Source organism: Podarcis pityusensis, assembly GCF_964106645.2.
Source record: "Podarcis pityusensis genome assembly, chromosome: 13".
NCBI lineage: Eukaryota > Metazoa > Chordata > Lepidosauria > Squamata > Lacertidae > Podarcis > Podarcis pityusensis.
Genome location: NC_138038.1, coordinates 8209657 through 8231202, shown reverse-complemented (window position 1 = coordinate 8231202; position 21546 = coordinate 8209657). Strand labels below are relative to the sequence as shown.

Here is a 21546-nt window from a genome sequence, read left to right as displayed (position 1 = left end):
TCACCGAAATCAGTAGGGCCTAGGTTGATGAGCTTAAGGAAATCAGCCCTGAGTGCTCACTGGAAGGACAGATCCTGAAGCTGAAGCTCCAATACTTTGGCCACCTCATGAGAAGAGAAGACTCTCTGGAAAAGACCTGATGTTGGGAAAGATGGAGGGCACAAGGAGAAGGGGACGACAGAGGACGAGATGGTTGGACAGTGTTCTCGAAGCTACAAACATGAGTCTGACCAAACTGTGGGAGGCAGTGGAAGACAGGAGTGCCTGGCGTGCTCTGGTCCATGGGGTCACGAAGAGTTGGACACGACTAAACGACTAAACAACAACAGGTTGATGAGGCCCACTTTCTTAAATGGGTCTACTATGAGTATGACTAATATTGGTTACAACCCTTATTCTGTGAACTGAAATCTTATGAGATCTTATGTTGAAGCGCGGTATATAAATCCAATAAATAAATAAATAATAAAATGAGTGGATAAACAAGCCCACAATCTCTGTCTTAGAACTGAGTCTACAAACTGACTTTATGACTACAACATCTAGGCTATTTTTTTCTGGGTACCCCCATCCCCAGGAAGTATCTTACCACCCCCTGCTTTGTGTAACATCTTTCCTGGTAAAGACTTCTGAAGAACTCAAATGTTGGTCACATTATTGTGACTTTTTGGTCAATCCTAGTGAATGTATTACCCACTTGCAAACTCTGGATTCTGCCTCCTTATGAACCAACATGGCTACCTTTGCTTTTTAAGTGATTTAAAATTCTTTTAACTTTGGCAGAAGTATTAAACATTTTAATAATCCAAGTAAATGACAGGTTTTCATAGCATCATAGGTTTTGTCTGGAGTTGTTTTGGTCCTGCCAAAGATGTGGACACGGGAGGGTTGTGCTATTGAGGAAATTGTCTTCATGTGGATGATTGTGTAGTTTTTCCTTTCTTTTTCCTAAGCATTTCTGTTGCTCGCAATTATCACTACACATTATGTGGGTGAAAAGTCTGTTATGACTCCAGCATTCCCCAGCCAGACACATCACCCATATAATGGGTGGTGATAATTTCAACACTGGTCATGGTTGCTGTTGTTTTTTAAAGTGAGTATGTTCCAGAGACTAAACTAACTAGCTCAAACTGTATGAGCATGAGATTCTGGTTAGAACTTCATGACCAGGTGCTTCATCTGGATAAGTTAGCATTTTGTTAAGAAATAAAATATGGAATTCCTTGCCTTGCCTGGACAGTTGCTGCAAGGAACATTGTTCTATTCAAGTTTGTACCTGATGCATCAATTCCCCAAGTAAAGGTTGTGGCTATTGCTTCTCCTGCTGCATGCACTTTCAAGCAACAACTTGGTGGCCACACCCATAAATGAAGTGCTTATGTATGTATGAATGCATGCATGTATTCCTAGAAGCAAATTTACTTGCCATTTGTGTCATGAGCCTCTTTATTCCTCTGCTGATCTGCGGAACAAGTACTACCATAGTCTTAGATTATCTCAGGGACCAGCAGAATGTCTGTGTCAAACTGGGCTGTGATCCAAAATTGGGGGCTTATCCACTTACCTGTGCTTTCCAGGTATGGTCCGTGTCCACGCACCCATTTTTTCACCCCCAAGCTTTCCCTGCAAAAACCCACTCTTGAAGCTTAATTGGAGCAGACATCAATCCATGGGAAACCCGAATTGCTGTTTGTTGCACTTTAGCTTTAAAGAGCAGGGTTTTGTGGGGAAAGCTTTGGGGCAAAAAAAAAAGGGGGTGTTTGGACAAGGAACTTTAACATACAGAAATGTGCCTGGAAAGAGCAGGGAATAGGTAAGTGTGGATAAGCCCTGAATTCTACACTCTTAACCATAAAGATTCATTACAGGAAATATTTTCCTGTTTCCCCTTTGACCTAAGAAAAATTGGATAGGAATGATATAAAAGGTAAAAGTAAAGGGACCCTTGACTGTTAGGTCCAGTTGCAAATGACTCTGGGGTTGCGGCACTCATCTCGCTTTACTGGCCAAGGGAGCCGGTGTATAGCTTCCAGGTCATGACTAAGCCGCTTCTGGCGAACCAGAGCAGCACACGGAAATGCCGTTTACCTTCCCGCTTGAGCGGTACCTATTTATCTACTTTCACTTTGATGTACTTTTGAACTACTAGGTTGGCAGGAGCTGGGACTGAGCAACGGGAGCTCACCCAGTCGCAGGGATTCGAACCGCTGACCTTCTGATTGGCAAGCCCTAGGCTCTGTGGTTTAGACCACAGCGCCACCCGCATCCTTTCAGGAATGAAGGTCGCTGCCGCCTCCTCCTGTGTATCCAACATGTCGTGGGCCCCCTTGGCCACTCCGTGTGTGGGGAACTGGTACGCCTCTGCTCCCGCTCGCCCGCCCAAGGGGTCCTGGCCGAGGGGCCAGCCCTGGGGTGCGGCACGGCAACGCTGACCACGCCGACCTGTCACCCAGCTGTCAAGGGCAGCTACCTGGTTGATCCTGCCAGTATCATATGCTTGTCTCAAAGATTAAGCCATGCATGTCTAAGTACACACGGGCCTTACAGTGAAACTACGAATGGCTCATTAAATCAGTTGTGGTTCCTCTGATCGCTCCCACCGTTCCTAGGAATGATATTAGTGCTTTTAAAAATGAGATTCATGTCTGATATGGGAACATTTGTTTCCGCAATTGCAATAACAAAACGTTTTAAAGGAATCCTTAGAGGCCTGCCCTGAATAAACTGGCAATCAGTTCAATCATAAAAAAATCACCTAAATCTGCAACAACTTGGGTGGCACTATTCCTGCAGTTCCGCAGCACCACCTAGTCCTGTTTTATTGGATTAATGTCATTTGTTGATGCATGAGGATGTGGACAAGGTGTTTGGAGTCGTGCAGCCTATTAACTGCTGCTCAACTTTCGCCGCTCCTAGTCAATAACCTGCTCCTGTAGGAGACTGATCATCTGGCTTCATTTCCATTGGGTTTCTGTTCTGGGTTGGCCTGGATACAAACTTGGTTTGTCTGATGGATGACCTGTCTTGGGACTAGGGAGTGTGACTCTTCTAATTCTCCTGGAACTCTCTAAGTGTTTTTCAGTGCTGGGGTAACCTCTCTGAGTGAAGCGGTATTAGAAAAATGTTGGAATGAAACTATTTGGCTTTAGTAGAAATGTTAAAAAGAATTATGTATACATATGTTATGCTAAAAAGAATTAGGTATAAATAAGACTTAAGTTTTAAGCTTTAAGGTTTTTTTATGGTAAGATAAGGTTAAAATAGATTAAGGTAATTTAACGACAGAATATTGTGAAAGATGGAAAGGATTTGCTGAGATAATTAATAACTAGAATACAAAATAGGGAGGTGTAAGGAGGTCGATGAAACAAGTTAACGAAAGATAAAGATTTGGGAATATTGGATTTGTTTTTAATTTTTTTGTTTATTTTTGTTTCTTGATTTTGATGTATTGTGTGTTTTGTTTTTTCTTTGACTTTTGTTTTTATTGACTTGTATTGTTTAATTTCTATTTTTGTCTACCTTTTTTCTTTTTTCTGGTTTTTTTCTTTTTTTTTCTTTGTAATTTTAAATTCTCAATAAATATCATTTAAAAAAAAAAAAACCTCTCTGAGTGAAGCTGTCTGGGATCAAAATTGGGGGCAACATATTTCATCGGTTCCACTTCTACCTCATTCTGGAATGGTAGTTGAGGGAGCTTATTATTACAGCAAATGATATTGAAATTTATGCAAATTGCATTTACATGAAATTGCTGGTGCTGAGTAAGATCACACAAAGATCTGAGGAGATATCAGTATCAAACTCTGTTTCTCACAAATGCCCCCCACAACACCTTAAAAAAGACTTGCTGCATCATTCTTGCCTTTATCTATACCCCCACATGCTACCACCTAAAGTAGACCACCTTACACTGGCGCACGGCCACTGTGCTTCACCCACTAGTAAACTTAAAACTGGATTACCGCAATCCGTTGTACATGGGGCTGGCTTCTCAAAACTTTGTAAGTTAAAAAAAACAGGTACCAGATTGCTGGCTGGGACTAACAGGATGGAACAGATCTTTCCAGTTCTTAAGCATCTTCTGGTCCATTTCTGCACACAATTTAAAGTGATGGCCATATCCTTTGAAGCCCTCTATTATATATTATTGATGGATTGTACACTTGGTCACTTTTTTTGGAAGTAAACTTAAAGAGACTTAGAATATGTTTTGTGTGCTGAGTCTCTTCAGGATTGACTGCACCCAAGTGAGCTTGTTCAAATGCTGAGATTATCTTCAGAGGGACTACTCAAGTCTTCAGAGGGTCTCCCTGCCTTCGGAGGTTAGGTAGCATCCACAGAAGGTGTATGTGGTTCAGTTGTGACAACCTATTATAGAATGTTGTCTGCAGAGAGGCTGCTTTGGCAATGAACCGTTTGTTGACACCAGGTCAAAACTGAACGTTTTGCTCAGGCCTTTGACCATATAACAAGCTGATTTTTCTGCTAATGGCAACCGTCTTAAGCTGTTGTGGGATATGTCTTTCTTGCCTTGCTGTTTCAAACCTTATCGTATAGTAAGCTGCTCTGAATATTGCAAAACTGAAGGGTGCAGGGAATAAATGCTATGAAATAAATAAAAATTAAGTACTGTAGAATTTTTTTTGATACAGAGCTCCACCTTGTGGATATTTGGTGCCAGTACATATAAGCAACTGCCTTGCGCTGAATTGGTTTATCTACCCCAGTACCAATTACTGTGCTTGGAAGTGGCTCCACCGAGATATTGGATAGGATCTTTCCCAGCACGGTTACCGTATTTTTCCATGTATAAGACTATATTTTTTCCTAATTTTTTGAAGTTTAAAATAAGGCGTCTTCTTATACACGGATAGTGCATAGTGAATTTTCTTGAGTCACTGAAAAATATGGTATATGAAATCTTTTTACTTGCATATACCCCATATTAAACTGCAGACCTTATGCATTCAAGCCGTCAAACCATGTGCCCTATCACTCATTTCTCTCTCTCCACCCTAATCTTCCTGGTGTCAAATTTTATTTATTTATTTTTAAAAATAATATTTATTAAGATTTCAATAAAAGATTAAACAGAAAAACATAGAAAAAAAATACACAAATACACAATACATAATAAAAAACAGAAAAAACAAAAAAAAACAACAAAAAAGAAACAGAACAATTAAAAAACAATATCACCTTTCCATTTCCATTTTTGAATTTACTTATTTTCTGGACCTCCCCATACCTCCCTCTTTTGTATTCCAGTCCAAGTTGTTTGTCCAGCAATTTCTTTTCCACTTTTTTAATCCCAATCTTTAATCTTAATATAATATATCATTAAAATTTTTACCTCTTAAATACCAAATGTCCATTTCCTTCAACTTTTTTAATCCTAATCTTTAATTAGTCTGTCTATAACTTTAAATCCTGTACAGCTGGAAACCACTTATTTTTAGTCCAACATCATTCTAACATTCTTTAATTTTGCAGTGTTTCTGTAGATAATCTTTGAATTTCTTCCAATCTTCCTCCACCGACTCTTCTCCCTGGTCTCGGATTCTGCCAGTCATTTCCGCCAATTCCATATAGTCCATAAGTTTCATCTGCCATTCCTCCAGCGTGGGAAGTTATTGTGTCTTCCAATACTTTGCGATGAGTATTCTTGCTGCTGTTGTTGCGTACATAAAGAAAGTTCTATCCTTTTTTATCACCATTTGGCCGACCATGCCCAGGAGAAAGGCCTCTGGTTTCTTGGGAAAGGTATATTTAAATACCTTTTTTTAATTCATTATATATCATTTCCCAGAAAGCCTTAATCCTTGGGCACGTCCACCAAAGGTGAAAAAATGTACCTTCAGTTTCTTTACATTTCCAACATTTGTTATCGGGCAAATGATAGATTTTTGCAAGCTTGACCGGGGTTATGTACCACCTGTATATCATTTTCATAATATTCTCTCTTAAGGCATTACATGCCGTAAATTTCATACCGTTGGCCTGGTGTCAAATTTTATGGAAGTCCCATCTTCTTTACTAGACACTCTCTCCCCTCCCTGCCTCACACACATTTAGCAACACTGCCTAGCTTACAGATCTTCAGCACCTACATATCTCCTGCACAAATAAAGCCTGTGCTGTCTCTTTCTTCTGGCTCCTGCACACTCCTCTCATCTCATCCTGGTCCCCAGCCTACTTTATAAAGGGCAACAGGGACAAGTAAAAGATTTACCGTATTTTTCACTCTTTAAGATGCACCAGACCATAAGACGCACCTAGTTTTTGGAGGAGGAAAACAGGGGGAAAAAAATATTCTGAATCCCAGAAGCCAGAACAGCAAGAGGGATCTGACTTCTGGGATAGACACTTGCTGTTCTGGCTTCTGGGATAGCCGCACGGAGCCTCTTCAGGGCAGCGGGATGAAGGCGCCCCCTGCCCTCAAGAGGCTTCCCGTGGCTAAGCCAGAAGCCAGGATAGCAAGAGGGATCGCTGTGCAGCAATCCCGCTTGCTGTCCTGGCTTATGGGATAGTCACTCACAGCCTCTCCTGGGCAGCGGGAGGAAGGCTCCCCCAAGAGCCGCGCTCCCTTTAAAGAGTGCGCAGAGTGTGTGTGCGGCTCTTGGGGGCTTTTCCCCGAGGAGGAAGAAGGGCAGCCCTTCTCCCACACACTCCACGGGGCTCTTTAAAGGGAGCACAGAGCCTCTCGCCTGCATTTGCTCCATAAGATGCACACACATTTCCCCTTACTTTTTAGGAGGGGAAGAGTGCGTCTTATAGAGTGAAAAATACAGTATAAGGAAAGACTCGGTTCCCAGTTGCTCTAGAGCAGAGATGTCCAACAGGTCGATCGGGATTTACTGGTAAATCCCCTCAAGGTTTTGGTAGATTAATTAATTTATTGTTTATATCCCAACTTTCCTCCAAAGAGCTCAAAGTGTCACACATGGTTCTCCCTCGCCTCATTTTATTCCCACAACAGCCCCGGGAGGTTGTAAAGGCTGAGAGACAGTGACAAGGCCAAGGTCACCCAGTGAACTTCATGGTTAAGTGAGGACTAGAACGGATACTAATAAATGAATCTGAATTAATCCACTGCCTTAGGCCACAGTAACAGTTCTGTTATGCTAATGTTTTAATTGTTTTATGACTTGCAGTGATATTATTTTGACTGTTATGTGTAAACACTTCGATAATAAACCCATCAATCCCTTTTGTGTCTTAACAAAAGCACAGGTGTTCTTGTAATGAATCATCTATCTATTAAATCTAATTTGAAGTAGCTCTTTCCAAAATTAATTCTAACTTGAAGTAAGATGTCAGATGACTGCCGTGCAATCTAATCCTGATTATGTCTTTCTTCCAGATATGAGCAAAGAAATGGCTGAAAAACTCTTCAGTGACTGTAAGTTTAAATTCCTCCTATTAGTTATAAGAAATGCAGTAATTCTTTTGAAGACATTTCTAAGCTACCCATGGTGACCAGGTCTTTGACCAATCCAGCAAAGTATAAATTGGGCTCATTAGGAGCCCATAAGATTGATTCTCTGAAAGAGGTGGAGAAGTATTCTCTGTCCCCCTTGGGGATTGGCCTTCTCATACAGTAAGAAGCAGGGCCAGGCTGCTGATTGGCTCCTCCATCAAAGGTGAGTGGATGAGAATCATAAAGATTGGCTCCACCCTCTCTTTTGTCCTCTTCTTCTGCTTGTAATTGAAATGATTTTACTCAGAAAATGAATTTTCCTTAGTTCATCTTCCCCGCTAAAGGTGCATGGCTCAAAAGTCCCTGAACCATTTGTCTACAGTTTGGCAGGGCTATTAAGGCATCTTTCTCAGGTCTGCAATGGAATGGTCAAATTGCCCACAAAACACTACAAGATATTAAACTATTCCTTTTTTTATCCATCCAAAATTGTAATGGCTGCTCTTGAAGTAAAACGATTGAAGCTAACCTTCTGAAAATTGATGGGATTTATGGCTTTGGAAGGGGCAGCCTTGCCTGCAAATTTCTTCCAATTCTGCCCCAAAATAATAAAAAAGTTGTAAATTTCTTATGTGTGAAAACCCATTTTAGAAGTGTGCTGCACAAAAGCCTCTGGCTCTATTTGCCTGTAATTTGGTATGCTTTATTCACAGTGGGGTTGGGCTACCATGCCTGCAAATTTCATACACTTACGTCAAAAGGGGGGAAAGTTATAACCAGTTTTTGATTCCCCAATAATGAATATGAGGTTAAATAAAGTGCACTAAAACTCCCAAGCCAAGTTGAGCGGCCTCTGGATTGGTCTGAGCCAAACCAGGCTATTTTACAAAGTCCCAAACTGAGGTTTGAACACAATATTGAGGTTGATGCACATTCCTACCAGAAACCAACCCTAATGGACATGGCTTGTTTATCTATTTATGTCCAGAAACGGCCTCTGTTTTCTACATAATAGCAAACTGAAGTTGTATGGTTTGAGTAATCAGTGATGACATTCTAGGCTAAATAGGCAAAATAAAAATGGACAAATGGCTGGCTCTGGATGATGTCCATCCAGGTTCAAAGAACTCAAATGTGAAATTGCTGATCTTCTAACAACAACAACAAAAAAAAGTGTAAATTGATCCTCCATGCCTGAGAACTGGAAAGTAGCCAACGTAACACCAATTTTTTAAAAGGGATACAGGGGGCATCCTGAAAATTAACCTGCACGACTTCTATAATATAAACCTATTGAGTTATTTGAGAGTGTAAACAAGCATACAGAAAGAGGGATCCAGATGGAATAGTGCGCTTGGACTTTCAAAAAGCTTCTGGCAAGGTACTACACGAAAGATTCCTGTGTAAGCTTAGCAGTTATGGAATAACAGAGTTCCTCTTTTGGATCGGGAACTGGTTAAATAGCAGGAAGCAAGGAGCAGTAACAAATGGACAGTTCTCAAAATGGAGGGCTGTAGAAAGTGGTGTCTGCTGCTGATTTTATCTTATTTTTGCAGCCATTTTTAAAGTTGTTGCAAGCCACTCCAAGCACTGTGGCTCAGAGGAGGAATCTAAACACTTCAAATAAGTGAAATGCATTTCTGTTAAAGAAAATTATCTTTATTACTACATGAGAGCCAACCTGCCATATGCACATATCATTTCTGCATGGGATAAGCACCGTGATCCAAGTGTTTGGTTTAATGAGGTACTGAATACATATTTTGACTCTGGTAAATTTGCAGAGCCTGACAAGAAAGAGTACTGAAGTATATAGAATTTTGTGGGCTCACGGTGCCATACAGAGTCTGAATTAGGAGCATGTGGCAAAACTGACCCAGGTTTTGAAAGAAGGCCCCAGTGAAGGTGGATGTCTTTCCCTCCCAATGATTTTATGATCAGTATACACCTAGACAGATCGGTAGGCGTATTTCATAAACCTCAACATCTACCTTTTTCTTGACATTAACAGTCTGTGGGCTTCGATATAACAGATCAACAGTCTCTCCAAGAGTAACCGGAGGAGTTGAAATCTCGGGGTCTGGAGAGTGGCCATGGCAGGCCAGTCTCATGCGGAATAACATCCATCGTTGTGGTGCAACGCTGATCAGTAACACATGGCTTGTGTCTGCAGCTCATTGCTTCAAAGAGTAAGTTTTCAACTGGAATAAAAAATGTATGTACTGGTTGAATTATAAAGCTAAGCTCTCTGATGACATGAGAGATCTCTTGCTGACTTGTTGAGAACATATGAAGCTGCTCATCTAGCTTACCTTGAAGAAGGATGTCCCTGGGGAGAAAACAGGTGGGTTCTGGCTGTTGCTTTACCAGGTCCTTTAGCAGTTGCTGCTGTTCCCCATTACAGTGGTACCTCGGGTTACAGATGCTTCAGGTTACAGGCTCTGCTAATCCACAAATAGTACCTCGGGTTAAGAACTTTGCTTCAGGATGAGAACAGAAATCGCGCAGTGGCAGGGGGAGGCCCCATTAGCTAAAGTGGTGCTTTAGTTTCAGGTAAAGAACGGACCTCCAGAATGAATTAAGTTCTTAACCCGAGGTACCACTGTACTGTGACATTTTAGTGTTTTATTGTGATTGATATTTTAACTTGAGGAACATATCTGTCATCAGTGCACAGGACATTATGTTAAATTAAGCGGGTGGCGCTGTGGTTTAAACCACTGAGTGTCTTGGGCTTGCCAATCAGAAGGTTTGCAGTTCGAATCCCCGCAACAGGGTGAGCTCCTGTTGCTGTCCCAGCTTCTGCCAACCTAGCAGTTCGAAAGCACACCAGTGCAAGTAGATAAATAGCTACCGCTGTGGTAGGAAGTTAAAAAGTGTTTCTGTGTGCTCTGGTTTCCGTCACGGTGTTCCGTTGCGCCAGAAGTGGCTCAGTCATGCTGGCCATATGACCCAGAAAGCTGTCTGTGGACAAACACCGGCTCCCTCAGCCTGAAAGCGAGATGAGTGCCGCAACCCCATAGTCACCTTTGACTGGACTTAACCATCCAGGGGTCCTTTATCTTTTACCTTTCCTTATGTTAAACTACCAACTGCCACCTTTAAGCTGGTCTCTGGGCTATGCTGAAAATGCATATACTTGTGCACACTTTTCTTATCTGTCCCCTATTGTGATCCTCAGATTAAGGGTGGTATAGAAATTTAATAAATAACAATTACTGTATTTTTCCGTGTATAAGACTAGGTTTTCCCCCTTTTAAAAATGTCAAAAATTGGGGGGGGGGCGTCTTATACACGGATAGTAAAATACAATTTTTTTTCTTAAATCAGAGTCCCCCCAAATGTCTTATACATGGGGGCATCTTATAGGCGGAAAAATATGGTAACTTTATTGAGTTAACTTGATCGTTTTGTTCTGCCCAGACGCTGAGGTCCAGCGCCGAGGGCCTTCTGGCGGTTCCCTCATTGCGAGAAGCAAAGCTACAGGGAACCAGGCAGAGGGCCTTCTTGATAGTGGCGCCCGCCCTGTGGAACGCCCTCCCATCAGATGTCAAAGCGATAAATAACTACCTGACATTTAGAAGACATCTTAAGGCAGCCCTGTTCAGGGAAGCTTTTAATCTGTGATATTTTACTGTATTTTTTGTTTCTATGGAAGCCGCCCAGAGTGGCTGGGGAAACCCAGCCAGATGGGCGGGGTACAAATAATAAATTATTATTATTATTATTATTATTATTATTATTATTATGAACCACCTTGACATTCTTGAAATGAAGGGTGGTATACAAATTATTATATTATATAAAATTAATAGCCCAGAGCTGTCTACTTTGAACCAGTAGACAACACTGGGCTACTCATTTTATCTCCAGAAACTGAGGCAGTGGTCTTTTCCAGCACATGATCCTTTCTAGCTAGAGATGCCAGCCACTGAAATTGGGACGTTCTGCATGCTGGGCATGTTTCCTCCCATGAGCTATAACTCATCCACAGCATAACAGTAGAACAAGACTTTGTATAAAAATCAGAAGGAATAAAAGGGGTATATTATTGCAGTGAACTCATAGGCCCAACCTACAGGTGAGGTTTATTTGCATGAATCCCAGCTCCCACTTTGTTTTTACCAAAAGCAGCTGCTGCAGGGTTGTAATTTTGATCTAAGCCTACCTTGTTCCTGACACCTACCTGTGATACCTGGGGAACAAGAATGAATGGGAGTAGGAGCTGCCATTGTCGTCACCTTACTGGTCTTTCACTCAACATTGCAGTCTCTGCAACTGCTTTTGATCTAAAAACACTGCTGCCACATTAGGGGAAAATTCAGTACAGTGAACCGAATCGTAAAATTCGGTTTATGAACTTAATCTGTTCCGGAAGTCCGTACTTAAACCAAAACCATTCTTAAACTGAGGTGCACTTTCCCTAATGAGGCCTCCCGCTGCTGGTGCCCTTCCACCGTTCAGCTTCCATTCATAGACCGAGGTCAAGTTCGCTAACCGGAACACTACTTCCTGTTTTGCGGAGTTCGTATACCAAATAGGTCGTTAACAGGGCTGTTCTTAAACCGAGGTACCACTGTAATTGGGGATCAGCTGATATCTGAAACATGACTCTTACCCAGAGCAGTGATTACTCCAGGCATAGGCAAATTTAGCCCTCCAGATGTTTTGGGACTACAATTCCCATCATCCCTGACCACTGGCCCTACTAGCTAGGGATGATGGGAGTTGTAGTCCCAAAACATCTGGAGCGCCAAGTTTGCCTATGCCTGGATTACTCCATGCCAAGGTAACTCAAATTCTAAATATAGGATATAAATTAAGCACATATGCACATTTCTACTTTGTACAGCTTCATCTGCTTTCAGTTTCTGGGTGTGGGAAAAGGGGTTGGAGTGGTGGTAGCTGTCAAGAAAGGGGAACTATGGGGACAGCCTAGAGTATGGCCTTACCTAGAAATACATGTTGTAGAGATCAAACAGTGAACTCACAATATTGTGTTTTCTTTGTAACACTAATGTGAGTGTAAGTATTGGAAGGGAAGAATCAGTGGAAGAGGGATGTATAACCTTCCCCCCTCTTGAGAATTATCATCTGTAAATAACATCTCCTCCCTCTGCCACATTTATACTGCTCTTCTCTAGTTGGGCTCTCAGCTGGGAGATCTGATTTGCCAAGAAGAACCTAGCAGGCATGGGAAGGGTTAAGCAACCTCTCCTCCTGCCCACTGATGCTCTTTTAAACATCGTCTCCCAGTTTTTGTATTAGCTAATCACATATTGATTTGGGGATATGTGTACTGACAAAGAGTGCTCAGAATCAGGGAGTCAGATATGAATAATAATAATAATAATAATAATAATAATAATAATTTATTTATACCCCGCCCATCTGGCTGAGTTTCCCCAGCCACTCTGGGCGGCTCCCAATCAAGTGTTAAAAACAGTGCAGCGTTAAATATTAAAAACTTCCCTGAACAGGGCTGCCTTAAGATGTCTTCTGAATGTCAGGTAGTTGTTTATCTCTTTGACATCTGATGGGAGAGCGTTCCACAGGGCAGACGCCACTACTGAGAAGGCCCTCTGTCTGGTTCCCTGTAGCCTCACTTCTCGCAATGAGGGAACCACCAGAAGGCCCTTGGTGCTGGATCTCAGTGTCCGGGCTGAACGATGGGGGTGGAGACGCTCCTCCAGGTATACAGGACCGAGGCCGTTTAGGGCTTTAAAGGTCAGCACCAACACTTTGAATCGTGCTCAGAAATGTACTGGGAGCCAATGCAGATCTCTCAGAACCGGTGTTATGTGGTCCCGGCGGCCACTCCCAGTCACCAGTCTAGCTGCCGCATTCTGGATTAACTGCAGTTTCCGGGTCACCTCCAAAGGTAGCCCCACGTAGAGCGCGTTGCAGTAGTCCAAGCGGAAGATAACTAGAGCATGCACCACTCTGGGAAGACAGTCCGCGGGCAGGTAGGGTCTTAGCCTGCATACCAGGTGGAGCTGGTAGACAGCTGCCCTGGACACAGAGTTAACCTGCGCCTCCATGGACAGCTGTGAGTCCAAAATGACTCCCAGGCTGCGCACCTGGTCCTTCAGGGGCACAGTTACCCCATTCAGGACCAGGAAATAGCAATGGGAGAAGGAGAAATAGCAGCTTGTTCAGGGAAATAACATTGCACCAACCAAAGTGGAGGTCCTTCTCAAATCCTTTCATAGATGGGTCTTCACTAGACGCCGCTCACATACTTCCAAAGCCTTGTGTGACCGTGAGGATTGTAGCTTGTTGCTTTGCTTTTTCTTTAGAAAAGATGAAGACAACAAAGAATATCAAAATGCTGATTAGTAACATCATAATCAGTTCAACAGGAGCTAGAATACTTCTCTGCTTTCTCTTTCTGTTGTGGATCTGCGTATGAACAAGTCCAGCAATGTTGTGATTCACTCTAATCTGTTGCTTCTTTTCAGTTCCAGTAACCCACGCTTATGGACTGTTAGCTTTGGAACCTATCTGACACCTTCACTACTTGTACGGCCTGTCAAGACAATTATAGTTCATGAAAAGTACCGTTATCCAGCCCATGAATATGACATTGCTGTCCTGCAGCTGGCTAAACGTGTGGAATTCACAAATGCTGTTCATCGGGTTTGCCTTCCAGATGCAAGTGAGAGGATTCCATATAATATAGATGCTGTTATTACAGGATGGGGAGCAATGAGTGATGATGGTAAGCACATCTACTTAGAAGAAGACAGTATTTTGTATGATAAGATTAAGGGTAGGAGTGGGAATGTATCTTTTGTCAGTGTTAAGATTTAAGGAGATGAAGACAGGGATGGATTCTTTATTGCACAGGAGATTATGTTAAATTACCAATGCCATCTTTAAACTGGCCTCTGGGCTATGCTGAAAATGCATGTTCACACTTCCCTATTCCCATCTAATTGTACATGCAGTTTTTTGAACCTTGTACAGGGAGTGGCCAGGCAGGGAGCAGGGGAATGATAGCAGATTGCTGAGGGCTGCTGGTTTCTGTGCAGATGAGAAAATGCTGAGTAGGGAAGAAAATGATAATTGAAGAGGGGCAAAAACCCCTCCCTTAAGCTGTCAAACGAGAGAAAAGGAAGATGAAGAGAAGATGAAATAAATCTTCGCCTGAGTGGAAGAAGAAATCATGGAGCCTAGAAGGGAAAGGCTCAACTGCAGAGACACAAATATCTTCCCCCTTAAATCTCTTATATTCATGCAAGTTTAAGCAGCTGTGGCTAATCTTATATGACACACCATATGCCTTGCCTTACCTAGAGCAAAATTATTTGATGCACTGATGAATATTTTCCATTTAGGTGAAACCCCTAATGTTCTTCAAGAAGCAACAGTAAAGCTCATAGACTCCACCACTTGTAACAGAAAAGAAGTGTACAATGGGGCCATAACGCCTGGGATGATATGTGCTGGGTACCTGGAAGGAGGAGTAGATTCCTGTCAGGTATGTCCACTCTCATCTGATAAAATTAATCCCCTGTAAACAAAGGTGACATTCCTGTGGGAAGAATATATTTAAAGGAACATCACTTCCTGGTTTTGAGTACAGTGGTACCTCGCAAGACGAATGCCTCGCAAGACGGAAAACTCGCAAAACGAAAGGGCTTTTCGTTTTTTGAGTTGCTTCGCAAGACGATTTTCCCTATGGGCTTGCTTCGCAAGACGGAAACGTCTTGCAAGTTTGTTTCCTTTTTCTTAAAACTGTTAATAGTTGCGACTTGACTTCGAGGAGCAACTCATAGCACGCGGTGTGGTAGCCTTTTTTGAGGTTTTTGAAGACTGGTGATTTTTGAAGCTTTTCCAAAACTTTTCCGACACCGTGCTTCACAAGACGAAAAAAACCACAAGACGAAAAAACTCGCAGAACGAATTAATTTCGTCTTGCGAGGCACCACTGTACAGCCATACCTCGGGTTGTGAACGCTGTGGGTTGTGCATTTTTGGGTTACGGACCGCGCTGAATCTGGAAGTACCAGAACAGGTTACTTCTGGGTTTTGGCACTTGTGCATCTGCAGAAGCGCAAAATGAGGTCAAGTGCATGCGCAGAAGCGCCGAATCGCGTCACGCGCATGTGCAGACGCAGTGCTTCAGGTTGCAAACGCTTCAGGTTGCAAACTTGCCTCCCGCACGGATCACGTTCGCAACCCGAGGTATGACTGTATTAGAAACCTTCCTCAATGCCCCATACTTACTCTTATTTATTAAAAATATATATTTATAACCTGTCCTTCATTAATACAGATACCAGGGTGGGGTATAGAACACAAAATAAAAGCAATCAATGAAATAAGCAGCAATAGATGTAAAAACACACCATCAAACAAATAAATCAGCTAAAAACAAAAGAACGGAGGAAAGGCAGGAGTCCTTGCCACAGTGAGCCCTGAACTGAGTCTGTGCTTCTATCTCAAGGCTGGAAGGCTGGATCCGCCATCTGTACTGGGATGACTTCTCTAGAGAAGCTCTTGCTGGAGAGAATGTGTGTGAAACACAGCAGGATTACATTGGCTCCAGATGCTCCACCTGTACACACTCAAACTAAGCATTCTTCTTTGTGGTCTCTGCAGTTCCCCATATGGGTTCCTTGTCTGCACATAGCACAGCACACAACTAGAGCTAAAGACTCAACTGTTTTTGGTGCAAAGATCAAACCCAAGAGCAGAGTGGCATACCCAGAAGGGTAAGGCCAGCACCTTCCCACTCATTTCTTTTCTGTCTGCCTTAGCAGCAGCCATGTCTAAGACTAAAGTCCATGGACTGAGTCTGTCTCTCCCCCTCATTCTTCCTTTCGTCATTTTTTCTCCTCCTCTCTTTCTTTCCTGCCTTTTCCATTTGTGTTTTAACTACTGGAACTCGCGGAATACCAGTTCTCTTTCAAATCAAGACTTCTTTTCTTGTTCTTACAAACACATCCATGTGGGATGAAGAGGGGCCCTCTGTTTGAATGAATAACCACTATGTGTCAACTAAGAACATACAAATACATCCTACTACTACTCAGTAGTTTCTCTCTCACACTGGCTCTGATCCAGAGATACACACACAAAACCCTGAAAGGCCTGCATCTAGCTCTGGACACATAGAATTGCTTCTGTTAAAATGCCTGGCTCTTTGATTAAACTGTTGCAAAATTCAAAAACAGCTATCCTGTTGTCTCTGGTTTGGCGGGGGGGGGAATAACATTTGCAAAATGCATAAACATAGGTAGGGAGGGACAACAGCAAGTACAACACCTGAATGTACTTTTAACATTAACTTAAAATGAATATATTTTAGCTTGATGCTGCCCCTTTAATCTTCTGCTTCTACTGAAAATCAATGTTTTATTAAAACTCCCTTTCCTCCCCCTCTAGGGCGACTCTGGTGGCCCGCTGGTTACACCTGACACAAGAAACATGTGGTATCTTGTCGGCATAGTGAGCTGGGGAGATGAGTGTGCTAAGCCAAATAAGCCTGGAGTCTACACACGGGTGACTTACTTTCGGGACTGGATTACCAAATATACTGGGCTCTGATGCAAAATTTGTATGTTTTGCACATCATAGGTGGTATGCAGGTCATACTCGTTTGTAACGTGTGCAAAAGTCCTTTACGTGAGATTGTCTGCCTTCTTTCCAAAGTTGTTGGCATTGCTCTGGTATGTTAAGAAGTAATGGAGGCAGACTGTTAAACAGTATTTATTTACAGTATTCACACAGGCTTCCCTCACAAAATAAGGGTAACCTTCCCTTGCATAGCTTGAATGATTCCTCCCCCCCCCCCCACTATTCCCCTCTCCCTCTCCCTGTCATGGAAGCTGCATGTTAGCAGGAAATATTGTGAGTTCAGAACATGGAAGGATATACCCATTGGCTTCTGCCACCAAACAGCTACAACAGCAGTCAGTGCTGGCGCCAGAGGTGAACACAAAATGGCGCTCCCCACTAGGGAAGAAGGAGTGAGTGAAGATCTGCATCGGAAACAAGTTTACCCAATGGTTGAAGTGAGAATCCAAGGCCGTTTCAGGGTGGGGAGGGAGAGGAAGGTGCCCGCTCTGACTAATGCCAGGCAGGTGCAGAGCCCAGGAGACTCCAGAGGTCACTCCTGCCATTTCCTCGCTGGGGTAGGAGACCAGCAGCACCTCCTGTTTGACAAATGGCCGCCTAGGGGGAAGCTGCCAAGGAGGTGACAGACCTCACCTCCAAGGAGTGTGCTGCTGTAGCCATCTCTGCCAGTGCATTTATTGAGAGGCTGAATCTGCTGTCCCTGTGAATCCTGCTGCCAGAGGTTACCTCACCTTGCCTCATGGGTGCATAGCTGTCAACTTACAGATTTGAAAATAAGGGACCAGCAGCCTCGAAAATAAGGGATCAGCAGCCAAAATAAGGGATTTTCCAGGCACAGGTATGTTCAACTTCTGAGCCCCTCTGAGCCATAGGCAGAAAGCCCAGCCAGCAGCCAAACGAAGCCTCATCAATAAGGGACAGCAGCGGGACATGGCGCTGGGATAAGGGACTGTCCCGCCAAATAAGGGACGCTTGACAGCTATGCATGGGTGGCTGCCCCTGACAGCATTCAATAAACACACAAGACGTAACCGGCTGTATGTTTGAATAAATAAAGTATACTATTCATTGTATTAAATTGTAGATTTCAACAGAAGTAGCTCATAAAGTTCAGCGGGAAAAAGTAGAAGACCCAGTGGATCAGTTCATTCTCTAATCAGTTCATGCATAAGGTCCATATATGTTTAAAGTGTCTATTCCACCTGTCTGTTCATAGAGTCCAACAATCCACACGAAAGGTTGTTACAATTCCACAGAATCCTTTCATAGAGTCTAAGACAAGGATTTCCAGAATATTAGCCTTGTTTCACCGTCCTGGGCTTCATCAGGATTACGATATTGTATTTATCTGCATTATCTAGAGTTTGTACTACTGATGAAGCCCAGGATGGCGAAACAAGGCTAATATTCTGGAATTCCTTGAATAGTACAATGAATAGTATACTTTATTTATTCAAATGTACAGCCAGTTACGTCTTGTGTGTTTATTGAATATGTTTCACATAACCAGAGGTTTGTTGTTGTTTTGTTCCTGACAGCAGTCATAGATAAGGTGGACGGATTGAAGTGAACTGCGTAGGACATTCTGTCTAGAGGTAGAGCATACCAAGTTCCAGAGAATGGGAAGCAGCAGTTTCACTGCAAGACATTCAGATGAGGCCATTGCCCTGAATTTTATCATGTAGAATCATTGCCATATTCCCCTTTGCCTTGCATCCAGAAAGATGCTAGTAGTACCTTTTCCTGCATTACTGTATCAGGAACATTATGGCAGGCCTGCTAGACACTTTCAACCAGCAGCAAAAGTAAACTACACATTTTTTCAGAATTCCTATACAGTGGTACAGTCATACCTCGGGTTGTGAACGTGATCTGTGTGGGAGGCACGTTTGCAACCTGCCACGTTTGCAGCCTGAAGCGCTGCGTCTGCGCATGATGTCATTTTGTGCTTCTGCGCATGTGCCAAAACCCAGAAGTAACCCATTCCAGTACTTCCGGGTTCAGTGTAGTCCGCAACCCAAAAACGCAGAACCCACAGCGTTTGTAACCCGAGGTATGACTGTACCTTGGTTTACGAACGTAATCTGTTCCGGAAGTCCGTTCTTAAACCAAGGCATGCTTTCCCACAGCAGTGGGGGACTCAATTTACAAATGCAACACACTCGACATGTTCTGCTTCCAAGGCAAGGTTCACAAACCAAAACACCTACTTTCGGGTTTGCAGCGTTCTTAATCCAAGTTGTTCATAAGCTACTAAGCTGTTCTTAAACCAAGGTACCACTGTATTGCCTTGCTGGCACTCTAGCACAGTGATGTATGTAGGTGCCATGCATTTTGGAACTTTTTAAAATTTCACACGTGCTCTGTTTTTGTCAGCTTATCTTCATCACATACACACAATCTGATGATGGGGGCGGAGAGCTTGTTAAGTTGCACAAATCTTTTAATTGCACAACCTGAATTTTCCGAAATAGTGCTAGTCTGAAAGCACCCTTAGAATGATGATAGATGTAATATATCATCAAGCTTCCTTTGGGCTTCACAGCTGAAATTAAAGGTATGCATGCTAGCGAATCAAATGCCACCTAAGGCATCAGTCTTGTCCACCTTAAAAAACAAACAAACTGCTGCATGTATGCTAATTTGTTCTTCTTGAACAAAATTAGTGAAATTAGTGAAACAGCTGTCCAAGGAATATTAAGGGGTGGGGTGGGGGAGAGTTTCCTGGCAATAGCATGGATTCCAGCCTATAAACTTTCAGGACTGGGCTGAGCATACTTACAAAACTACCTTCCTAGTCTAAAAACATTTCCGTTTGTCTTCACTCAAAAAACATCCAAGGATCAAAAGTTTATGCAAAACTAGAAAAAGTCACTTACTTGACAGTGCCTGGAGCTATAGATATTGTTACTTTCTCCTAAATTGAGGTGTGGATAAATAATTCATTTTCAGTTAAGATCTAAGAGTAGTCAACTATGTTGTACGCAGAGCAGGCCCACTGAAAATAATGAACATGACTAAGCTTGGTCCTTTAATTTCAATGGGTCTACTTTGAGTAAAACTTAAATCGCTGTTCCCCTGAATGATTTAAGGGCAACTGGTTTTAATATTTCCAGAGATGGAGAATTGGTCATTGTATGCTCCTGCCTTTCCAATAGACCTTGGTGTAACCTGAAATGCGCATAACACCAAACAGAGTCTCATGGAACAGAATCTCTCCAAAGGTGGTGGACTCTCCTTCATTGGAGATATTTAAGCAGAGGATGGATGGCCATCTGACGGGGTGCTTTAGTTGAGATTCATGCATTGGAAGGGGTTGGACTAGATGACAGTTGGGGTCCCTTCCACCTCTACAATTCAGTGATTCTATATGTATGCCTGCTATCTCCTCCAAGACTTCAGCTTTTCGATTCTTACCGGATGCAGACACGGATGGCTATGTTTCTAGCCAGTTTTTTCTCCTCCACACCTGCCTTGTTTTCCAACTACCTTTCACACTATTTTGTAACATTTTGGTTGGCATAATAAAAGTATTGTCCCAGTATGATTTTTGGAATTTAATTTATCCTTGAATTTCATTTTAGCAGCTCACTGGTAACTTCTTTCTCAATGTCATGGGCGTTAGCATGGTGGGTAAATAAATAAAAATACTTAACTAATGACCAATTGCATTGCAGATAACTTGGTTCTACCCCCCCCCCCAATAAATCCAGGCTATGCCCATGCTCAGTGTCCTATATTTGAAAAGCAGGAAAACTGCATGTTGGTGCTAATGATTCAAGAACATTGAGAAAAGAAATAAAGGAACTCCGAAGAAGGATCTTCTTTACCTTTTAAGATTAAATAATGGAAGAAACTTATCACAACATACTTTTGTTGGGTCGTCTTTCTACATTTCAATCTCTAAATCACCCATTAAACCATTTTCTTATACATACTTAAGTATATCAGTAGCTTTTTTACTTGTCTGCCAATCAAGTATGAAACAACAAAAACGACGAAGACAGACTTCCATTTCAGATTGTGGTTTTGTGGCTGCAAGGAGGAAAGCACAGAGAACTCTTTCACTGAGTTCACATGGGGGTGGGGGGAAAATTCTGTTCAGGGTGATATAGTGTCCATCTTTACACAAGTCCACCTTTGCTGCTGCAGGTGAACAGATTCCTACATGCTTCTTGAGAAGGTCACAAGAAAAAGGTGCGGTTACAGAGGATTTAAATGGAGATTCTAACAAACCCTACAGCTGCAACACTAATTCCCGAAGGCCTCTACTGTATTGTCAAATCCATGACTTCCTTTCACTCAGTTCTACTTCGTCTGGTAACACTTGATGGGTTGCAGAAGCCAAAACTTTCACCACATAATTATAATATAATTTCAGACACATTTCATATTGTTTGTGGTGGTTTTCTATTTTCTTCTTCAAAAAATTAGACTTTTGTGGATTATAGGCATAGCTAAATATTACATGTTCTAATGCAGTGGGTTTTTTTGTTTTTAAACTTAGAATAGTATTTCTATTCTGATTTTTCAAT

The 21546-nt window shown here is 42.4% G+C and overlaps 1 protein-coding gene across 1 annotated transcript in view; it reads left to right on the top strand.

Annotated features, from left to right (window-relative positions):
• LOC308460448 (transmembrane protease serine 11E-like) overlaps positions 1-20673 on the top strand; it is a 64108-nt gene extending 43435 nt beyond the window's left edge. The window contains exons 6-10 of the mRNA XM_080976878.1: positions 7370-7408; positions 9438-9615; positions 13888-14147; positions 14767-14909; positions 16820-20673. Of these exons, the coding sequence (XP_080833004.1) occupies positions 7370-7408; positions 9438-9615; positions 13888-14147; positions 14767-14909; positions 16820-16981 (782 nt within the window). The 3' untranslated portion in view covers positions 16982-20673. The remainder of the gene's footprint in view (positions 1-7369; positions 7409-9437; positions 9616-13887; positions 14148-14766; positions 14910-16819) is intronic.
• Positions 20674-21546: the final 873 nt, after the last annotated feature.